Source organism: Falco naumanni, chromosome 4 (assembly GCF_017639655.2).
Source record: "Falco naumanni isolate bFalNau1 chromosome 4, bFalNau1.pat, whole genome shotgun sequence".
Taxonomy (NCBI): domain Eukaryota; kingdom Metazoa; phylum Chordata; class Aves; order Falconiformes; family Falconidae; genus Falco; species Falco naumanni.
Genome location: NC_054057.1, coordinates 80,252,875 through 80,263,692, shown reverse-complemented (window position 1 = coordinate 80,263,692; position 10,818 = coordinate 80,252,875). Strand labels below are relative to the sequence as shown.

The window sequence follows — 10,818 nt, the reverse complement described above, 5'->3', positions numbered from 1 at the left end:
AATTGGAGGGGGAGAAAAGGGTGGTGTGTGCACAAAAGAGAAGAAGTTTGTTCTCATGTAGAATAAAAGTAATTTCCTGGGAGAGTTTGAGGGGGGTAAGTGATATTTGTATCCTTTCTACCAGATGTCACCAGTGGCAACAGCAGCCAGTATTAAATATCTATCCAGCAAATTCTTCTTGAAACTTTTCAGCGTCAGCTGGTCAACAACCCATTCAGAAAACTGGGAAAGCTGCAATCTTCCACAGTCATTCTTAACCAATGGTATTTTCCCTCACAAGAATTATCTGTGTCTGAAACTTTTTCATGGAGGACAAACACGCAGGATTTGTAAAAAGAAAAACCCAAACTTCTAGCAATAATTTTTCTTATGTTTAGATGCAGTAAGTGAAGTAATACCCCTACCATACACGGTGTCTTTTGCAATAGTCTTTTGTTGCTTTTTCATCAGCTGCTGTCAATGCTGGGTGCATTAAGGTCTCATAGGTACCTCATTTGTCACTTTTTCTGCCTCACACGATGATTTATTAGTCATTGGCTTCAGTGTTTGGCTAGGTTTCTCTTCCACCTTACAGAGAAATGCTTCGAAAAAAAGATGCCTTGATACTCTCTGACAATGAGACAAGCCTCTGCACTGTCACCTCTTACTGTGCCACCACCTCAAGCTGTGATGCCAATTGCGCTGTCATCCCTTGCCATCCCTTACCCCTGGCCATAACACTACCTTGTGCTGTCATCCATATGACTTGTCTTTTGCTGTTCTGCTGCCTCAAGCCACAAGTGAGAGCCAAGCTGACAGGCTCCTCACCCAGTTAGGCTACAACATTCGTGAAAGAAAACTGAGATGATCAAATTGTTTCTGTGCTAGTTAAAAAAAAAAAAAAAGTTACTAGCACAAAGGAACACTTGGAAACAGCACTGGCCAAAACATGAGAAAAAATAATCACTTGTCTAAAACAGATCAGAAGGTAGGCTACAAAATTGCAAAGACACTCTTCACATACTGTATCCTGCAGTGATGCTGCTATCGAAATTTTTCTCTCTATTCTGAAAGCAAAGTTATTTCATGCAGGGCTCAGGGGCTTTTGTCTCAGAGACAGCTGGGTAGATCACAACCGCTTTGCTTCATATACATGCGACTAAACAGGATGTCAGAACCTTGCAGAATTGTAAGATTTTCCCTGGAAACATACCAGACAAAATACCCTCCCCCAACCAACTGTTCCAATGGATTGACATAATATTATTTTACCTCCTGTAGCAACAAATTCACTGTGTTAGGGTTTTTTTCAAAACAACAACAGACCAGACATTATGGGAGACAACACGACTATTATTTTCCCTAAATGGTTTGCTACACAAACAATATTTGAGCAGGATATTTTAAAATATTTTTTTCATCATCCAATGATGAAACTTAATCACATGTAGCATCTACACATAACAAGTTATCACATTAAAACATTCATTAAAGGCATCTTTTCAGAAGTTAGTAGTGCTTCATTTCATCTGACTCCTTGTATCAGGCATATCAGATAGTGGGTTTTCTCCTGCCCTACATCATATGGAGACTTAGTATTTTCTGCTTAAATCAGAAGAAATTTAATATGACTCTGTCCTTTTCACCTATCTGGCCACTCATCTTGTTTCATTTGCAAATATCATATGTATTCTCTTGAGATAAAAATAGTGCAAGATGATTAGTTAGGCAAGTTCATTTGACACCATTCCCGCTTCGTGACGCTGAAATCTAAAATCTGTATATGGTATACAACTTAAAGTATATATATGCAAGCTCAGCTCTGCTGGAGACACACAGCAAGTACGTTCCTTCCAACCAGACTGCTTCCTTATCCAGTCAAGAAGACCACAAAGGTAAGCTGATTAGATCCTCTGCTTTCAGAAAAAGAAACACAAAAGCAAAATGCTCCCTAAATGGAAAGCACCTATGCAATTAAAATATCTGTTCTTATATCAGATGCCAGTATGTCGTATCTTTACAAGCTAACATAGAACAGAATCAGCATTCAGATCACAGGATGGAAAAAGACAGGAACTATGCCCCTTGTAAAAAATGCTGCAATTTTTAGGTTTTCCTTCAACTCTTCCCCATTTTTAATCCTGTCAGCAGTGAGAATTAGGTAAATGGCAGAGCTCCAAATTATCTTGCCTAGTGCTGAGAGGGGGGAGTACTTTACACAAGAAGCCGCTGGGACAAAATAATTGCTAGCAGAACAAAAGTAACTCATGTGCCTTAGCTGGAGAAGTACCCATTGTCATCAGCATGATTTTGTCCCATTGTCTCCTTACACCTTCTGAGATACTCATAAAGGAACTGAAATGATTGACTATTTTCTCTGCTGCAAACCAGTGAGTAAAGAGGCAGCCATTTCATATTTTATGCAAAGTTTAAACCTGTGTGTAGATCTCAAACCAGCACACAGACTATAAATGGTTACCAGCACTGGTTTCTTTCTCATGAATGCTGCTTTCCATGCTTAGACAAAAGAATGATGTTGTTGAAGATCAGTTAGGGATTCATGAAAATATACTTCTGTTCTCTTATGGGTTTCAAGAATAACTTTTCTATGCCTTAGTTCCCCTCCTTTCATTAACATGAAGCTACTTTACAGTAATGTCGTAAGTTTTAAATTGTAACCAGTCCGCACTGCTGTGTGCAGTTTACCAAACTGTAAAAATGTATGTTCACACAAAAAATTGACTAGAAATTCAGACCTGGTAGCATTTTCTTAAGTGATACATATTACATTGACAAACTACTGCAGCTGTTGGTGGCTAAATGGGACAAAAAGTATCTTTTGTCAAATGCTGCTGTATCAGAAGAAAATCCCTCCTTCACTCTACTAGGAATGAATATTAAGTCTCAATACCTCTGTTCTAAGCACATCAATATACTGAAATGCCAAAACCTGAACAAAAATCTGGTTTATTATCACCTACATGGAATTAAAAACAAACAAACAACCCACACACACACAGCATACCTAAGAAAACTTTGTTACAAAGCTATCATGAAATGTAGTCTTTTAATGATGCAGCAGCCCAGCAAGCCAAATTTATAGTGTAGTTATGTTTATTGTTGCAACTAAACAAAGGAGGAACTTACTCTCCAAATTTATATTTCCTTGAAACGAGTAAAATTATTATTACTTATCCTATACTACTATTTTCATTCTTTGAAAAGATCACTACATTTATTGATAATAATACTAGATTTTCTAAATTCCAAAAACATTTATCCCAGATATAGTCCTAGACCACATACTAAGCCATAATTTTTATGTATGCTTTAAATATATGCCAATTTTAATTGAGTAATAATCCACCTCCAGGCAAACTACACAGAAGTCATCAAGTTTTGTGGTGCTAGACACCTTTGATTTGCTCTCCCAGTGCAGTACAGGCATCAGATCTTCCTGAGGCCCCACACTCCGGCATGCAGAATTCCTCCCTCATTACCCAGCTTTAAGTGGAAGCACCTGCTGCAGACATCTGTTACAGTACGCTCTGCTTACAATTAAATGAATAATGTCTCCCCTATCATATACTGTCACAGCAGCAACTTCAAATAGAACCATGAAAGAGGTAGAGAAGTCATTTTAATGACTAAGTAGCTCACATTTAATTTATTTTACAGTTCAACAATGGCCATCACTGACATCCTTTCTGCTAAAGATATTGAATCTGCTCTCTCCAGCTGCCAGGGTAAGGAATGGTCTCTCTGCAGCCAGAAGATGCATATCATTTTTATGTCTTAAGATGACATGCCTATCATTTTCCCCTTAGATTCCTTCCCCGTGAGATCTCTTTCTAGCTACATTACAGTGTAGCCCCTTGAATTCAGAATGTCTCACAAATGGCTACTTGCTGGGTAACATTCCCCAAAACACAGAACTGCAATTAAAAGGCCATGGTTTCAGTTAGGGCTGGCTTAACTCTAAACTCTGTCAATTTTTGTCAATAATTCGCCTTTTCCTTCCAAATGTCAAATAAAAAACCCTCAGCTTGCAGAATCAAAATGTCATTTCTGAAGTAATGACCAGTCTCAGTTCTCTCAAGAGTTCCTTGGCAAGATCAAGCCAATTTTCCAAATGCTCAGGAGTTATTTTGACTGTGAATTACTTACTTTTCTACCAAATTCTTCACCAAAGTAAGGACTACGTGAAAATGAAGTAAAAATTTTAAGAGTTGGTCTGTAAAACACAGTGGCACACTCTAAATATTTATTATTAATTGTGTGTTAATAATAAATATTAATAGTGTTTGTTATTTTTAATAAAGCATGCTTTAGCAGAATGTGCATTGTAGCAGAAAACTTCAAACTGGCTAAAAGGATATATCACCACAGGCACAGAGTGTTTAGAAAGGGAAATTATCCACTGCATCTTCTTTTCTGCTACACTGGGAAACAAGGAAAGAGGAGCAGGCTGATGCTTAAGAAAAGACATACACATTCTGAAGGAATACATACAGTAGGAGCAACTTCAAGGGAAAACAATTTAAACTACTTATGTTTCTTTCAGCTGATGATTCTTTCAACTACAAGTCTTTCTTCTCCACGGTTGGTTTATCCAGCAAAAGCCCTGATCAGATAAAGAAAGTTTTTGGAATCCTTGATCAGGACAAGAGTGGTTTCATTGAAGAAGAAGAGCTTCAGTAAGTACTGTTCAGCTGATTATTTCTTTTAAAAATGTAAACCTTTGAACTCACTTGGTGTCCTAGAAGAAACTTGCTGTTATTTTAAAAATAAAACATAGTTCTTTGTCTTTCCTTGAATCTGTGTGGATTTCCTCAGATAGTAAGAGCAGGAACTACCTTATGGGGGTTTTGGCATGGGTTTCAGAAAACCAGAAATACAAATATGCCAAGGATATTTCAGAGAATAAAACTGAAGCACAGTACCCTATCCTCTTCTATTTCAGGCTGTTTCTGAAGAATTTCTCTTCAAGTGCCAGAGTCCTCACCTCTGCGGAGACCAAGGCTTTTCTGGCTGCAGGTGATTCTGATGGTGATGGCAAAATTGGAGTGGAAGGTGAGACTTTTGGAAACTTCATAAAATTTGTGTTTTAAAATGCATGCATTTAGGACTGAATTTAAACTGTGTCATGAAGAATACATCCAAGTACTCTGGCCTGGTAATTTCTCCACAATTTTTATACTAGCGAATACTCCTTTATTTTCATAGCTTTATTCCCATTTGGTCTCTGTTGCAGCAATAGCATATTTAGGCCCAGTATAGAGCCTGTTCTTCCAATCAATAATAACAGCTTGGGGGTCAGTTCTGCCATGGGTTTGATCCATAGACCCAATGTGCCAGATTTTTAAAACATCTTGAACACCTATTCATTATTTGAATTTCCATTTCGGCAGTGGATGCTCTGCACTTCTGGCCATATAACGCTTTCATTTTAAAACACACTTCCACCTAAACAAATTTATTTCTTCATTTACCACTATCAAACACTGGCCAATATTACTAAGTGGTCAATTCAACAAAGTAAAATCAGACTGGTGTTGTTTTTCAAAGCTAGAACTGCTGCAATGCAGCACAGAATTTTGTGCTGGAGAGTTACTTGATCAGTGCAAATTTCACTAGGCAGTCCCTCTATGAGAAACTAAATCCAATTCCTAAAGAAAACCTCACAGGGATGATGTGAACTGGCCAGGATATTTCTTTTAGAAATTGCAGCAAAGGAAAATAGGACATTATGCATCATGTATTAGAGATGAAGTCACTGAAAACGGGGCTGTCTCAGCTGAACTAGGACAGGTGGCAATAACTCTAACAGACACACGTGCTAATCTTAGCCAGAGTTTGGGAGGGGAGAGAGATACACTGTTGGAGGAATTTGCTTTAGCAGCAGATTTTGCAGCTTCTGTTTATAAGCCCCAAATAGGGCATTATATTATGCAGATCTTAGCCCTTAACCATTGAATCTCCCATTCTGAAATCACATCACTACTGATATCTTTAATTGTGGAATAACAAAACCAAAAAAATCCCTCATATTGAAAGCTACAGGCTCGACCTAATTAACTCTCTGCTTCCTTGGCTATTATCAGAGTTTGTAATGGGTTAAAGATAGTTTACCTTTAAGTCAGGATTTCCCACAAATATGAATTTACAGACGCACTCCTCTCTGCACTTACTTTTTTGAAGGAGTGAAAAATCTGTTACGCCCCCAGAATCTCAGTTTAGCAGTAGGTTGTGCAGTGTTATAATAACTTTGGGAGCCCTCCATGGCTAGGAGTTTAAGTCATTTTTATCTATCTTTTCTAAAGATGTTTAAAACCACTTGCATCTAGTTTTACTCCCTGCCTTTCTTATATTCTTCCTTGACAGAATTCCAGTCTCTGGTGAAGGCATAAACAGCATTAGACCAAAGGCAACCTTGGACTGACTCTTCCAATTACCTCGTCCAACAAGCACTTGGCACTCAGCATGTGTTTGTACATTTTTTATATTGTTTCAGCCATTAACAATTCCCCATACATGAAGTTCACACACTGGATTGCTGAGAAATCTTGCAATGTACAGATGTTTTGGTCATGTGGTATTGTTACATTTCCATTGTAAAGAAGGCACTTTGTGATTTTCAACCACTCATAATGTTGAAACTGTGTCTGGAAGAAGGGAGAAAAAATTTTTTAACAAAACAACTTAGGGGGAAAAAGCTGCTTTTAAAATTTTGTTTAGGTTTTCCATCATCATACTTGACCATGCTGAATCACCAGATGCAGTTTTGAAGATCTTAAACAATATGACATCTTTTAAGGCTTAACTGTACTGATTTCATTGAGTTTTATTTCTGCTTAATTCTCTGATCCTTGAGAAAAAGCAATGCTAACAAGACAGCTAAAAATAACCTATATTAAGTCCCAACCCTGAGAATATGAGAACAAAAATTTAGAGGAGTTGACACATAGCTTAAATCATGGAATAAATTTGTGTGTGATTTTACAAAATTAAGTACTAGGCTACAGCATGCATCGTCAGAAAGTATTTATGGCTTAAAATGTAACTCTCCTTTAAGAAGATTTATCTTTCATGAAATCTAAGGCAACTGTGAGATAGAAGAGAAGGGTCTAATCCCAACTCTGACACTGTCACAAGTCACAGTCCCCTGACAACATGGGCCACAGGCCTGGAGGTCTTCCTTGTGAATCATGAACACGTTGCTTATTATTTCTTAATATATACAAGACAATAATACTTTGCCACATTTGTGAATGTCTGTATTTCCTACAGACAAAACAATGGCCAGTCTTGCTGTTTGATTACCTTAAAGCTCTGTTACAATGCTAAATAATGGCTTTTACTCAATTCTTTCATTTATAATATGAATAATCATCTATATAATTCATAATATTAGCAAATTTTCTTAAGTCTGAAAATTTCTAAGAGCAAGTCTTTCCTTTAATAAGTGTCTTACAGGATTCAGAGCAAGTTATAACATTGTCTTCTTTAATGGACTAAGTAAATAATGTTCATGGTGAAATGCAGAGCTCAACAGACTGAGTAGATGTGCATTTCTGGCTGAGTGGGTTGGAAATTTCCCCACCAACATTTAGTTGTCTCCTTTCCCAGCTACCATGATGTGGTTCCAGCTCACAAGTAGACTGTCATTTTAATACTCCCTGCTGAAACTGGATGATAATTATAACATAATTTGGCAGCTGTTTCGAAGAAGAGCAGAAACAAAGCCTTCTGGAACTTTTATGTAACACTCAGTGTTGGCATTTCCATGAATTGTGAGATGATTATGTGAGGCAAGTACAGCTCACTCATACCCAGGCATGGAAGAGAGCTGTTCGGCAGATTTAAGATGGCTAATGCAAAAGAGGAATTCTAGCAATCAAACTCACTGAAGCCTTGGCAGAATTATAACTAATATAAATCCTAATTCTATCCCCACCGCCTTTGATGTTAAATATGGGCTTAAATTATAGCTGCTGTTAATTGCAGCACTGAAATATTTTGCATAATGATGAGACTCTGTTGGTTCCTTTTTCCTATCTGCTGAAGAAGAAAACCCAGAGCAATCCAGATCTGCAGCAATATACAGATCTAATGTATACATTAGCTCTTCATGCTGCTAATCCCTAAAATATCACGTCACTAGTTCACAAGCAGATGGCACACAAAATACCATAAGTGACAGACCTGATACTGCATTCCTTGCGCATCTGAAAGTCTCATGTGGAATGCAAGACATGCAAGACTGCATAGTGGCCTATCCTGTATTTCAGAGATGCTAAATAACTGTGTGTCCCTGCCTTCTGATGCCACAAGGGGGAACTAATTACTTCTGAGGATCAGGCGTATGTTGCAACTTTACGTACAGCTTCAAGAGTATTTTGTTTATGAGAAAATCTGTTCTTCTTAAACAGTAACTTGTGGCAAGAAGATGAGTTTAATCTTATTAAAACCATCCAGCCAATTCGTTTTAAAGAATTACAATAAAACTCCAAAAAGTCTCCAATTTCACAAAAAGCCCATAGACTGTTCAGCAAAACCAATGCCTAGTCACTATTGTGACTTCTGTCGGCACAAGGTTCCACATTTTTAGAGCTAATCAAACTAGAGAGGAATATTTCGCACCTAAAGGAAACAAATGTCAAAAATGAAAAGTTTTCTTGGAAGGTTCATTTCAATGAATTTAAGTTCAGCCAGTGGCAGCCTTCAATTTTCTTAGGGAATAGCACAGAGTGTTCTCTGAACTTGACAATGTCATTGCTCTAGAGAAAATCTTTGATTGCAGGATGTCTGTTGGATGCCATCTGAAGTAGTAGAGAAACAAATAGTGATATCACAATTTTACCAAAATTAAGGTATAGAATCACAAGAGTAATTCATGCTGGAAAGGATCTCTGGAAGTGTCCCAATCACTTCATCAGAAGGCCAATTGCTCTGAGTTTGAGCATCTTCAAGGATGTAGGTTCTATAGCTTCTCTGGGCCATCTAATAAGTAAGGATTAAATCTTCTGCATTAAGCTTTTATGAATGAAGTACACAAATAAAACACTGCTGAGTACACCATTAAAAACCAAAACTCTGTTAGAAACTGTTTGTGCAACATCAAATCAGAAAAGATCTAAAAACACTCTGTATTATCACACTGATAACTTGTTCTCAGGTTTAGAGTAAGACCATCCTAGTCGGTATAATATTGCTTCATAATTCCCAGGATAAAGGAAATGCTGTTTATGTATTTTACCTTTATTGTATCAATTAAACAGCAACCCAAAAAGTGAGTGGCAGATCTGAACGCCAATGAGCCCAAAACCTGAGTTCTCAGACACGCTTCAGTTCCCCCATTACCCTGTATGAGCAGTTTAAACTCTTATCCTCCCAACACTTCTTGTGAAATAAAGATGTACTATGATCTCTTTAAGTGGGAATGAAACACAAAGAAATTGATTGTCCTACATAAGCTCTTAGAAAAAAGCATATTAGAGGGCCAGGGTGTTGAACCCAATATCCCAAACCCACCCTAACATTCTAGCCACTGAATCAATCATCTCACTTAAACCGAAACTTTGGGTTGTCCTGAATAAATCAGCAGAATCATGCATAAGATCTCCTGGTAATTAATGGAAGCTGGCTGCCTCCTAACTTCATGTTCCTTTGGAAATCCCAACCTAGAGCCATTTGTAAACTTCAGATTCAATTTCAGCTCTCCAACTGTTTGAAATCTCACAGTCATCTTCTAACAAGTAAGACAGCACAGAAAGGGCAAGGGTATGTCAGAACATTCATCGCACACATCGACTGGTAAAGTTTCTCCCTTGAGTTAGCAGCCAGCCCATGTGGAAAATCTTTGATGCAGCATCATCAGAGGCCCCTGGAGCTCTTCACACAAACAGTGTGGGCAGAGGAGGCCAAGGCTGGATTCATTTCCTGGAATGGGTTACTGAAATAGATACATCTTGATTAAATCCCTGAAGAGATACGTACCTAACATTTTCATGTTTAATTGTTCATATATTTTAAAACATTTTAATAAGTGGATGCTGTGGAATATGAACTAATGTAAAGTGTTCACATTTTTCTTAAATTTAATTTCCACATTACTTTTCCTTGCAAGCACAGAAAGATACCATTACATTGGTATGGACTTTCTGGTACATTTTCAGCACTAAAGTCCTATATATCTAGCAGTTGTGATATGGCTGCTCCATAACTTTGGATTTGTTTGTCAGCATGTCCTATGCTCATGAAAACAAGAAAATCAGAGGGTTTGTGTATCAAGCTCCAGAAAAGAAAATCAGATCATCACATCAGTTATAATATGGAAAGAAGGTACCCCTAGACAATGCAGTACCCTACAGTTACAGAGATATTACTGACCCCAAGTTCAAAGGGGAACTTATGTCAAAGCAGAATATGCAAATACTTAACTCAAAGGGAATCCCATTAGTTTCATCACAACTAGATATTATCAGCTGGTTTTTCATAGATACTAACTTTCTGCTCTAACTCCCAGGCCTCCAGAACAAGCTGATCTTGTATTTGCAATTATCTCCCTAACAGACTGCAACACTTAGCCAGCATAAAAATAAACACAGTAAACCCTGGCTTTGTTAGACAGACAAAACAACCTGTTCTTCCTAATCATCGTTAAAGAAAAATCCTCTGGAATTCTTTCAGAGTTTTCAATTTAGTCTGTTTGTATTCCAGTCTTTCAAGTGATTTGGTAGACTAGACTTTTTTTCTTTTAAATATCTTTTCCTTCCTCTTTTTTTCCTTGCTCATGAGCGCCCACCTGCTAACGTGTTCTCATTCTCAGTTCCTTGG

The 10,818-nt window shown here is 37.6% G+C and overlaps 1 protein-coding gene across 1 annotated transcript; it reads left to right on the top strand.

The window, feature by feature from the left end:
- The first annotated feature begins 1,800 nt into the window (after positions 1–1,800).
- LOC121088024 (parvalbumin, thymic) lies at positions 1,801–9,723 on the top strand. Its single transcript, XM_040593617.1, has 5 exons — positions 1,801–1,874; positions 3,658–3,725; positions 4,544–4,676; positions 4,943–5,052; positions 6,364–9,723. The coding sequence occupies exons 2-5, from the start codon at positions 3,665–3,667 to the stop codon at positions 6,387–6,389; spliced, it is 330 nt and encodes a 109-aa protein (XP_040449551.1). The 5' UTR covers positions 1,801–1,874; positions 3,658–3,664; the 3' UTR covers positions 6,390–9,723.
- The last annotated feature ends 1,095 nt before the right edge of the window (positions 9,724–10,818 follow it).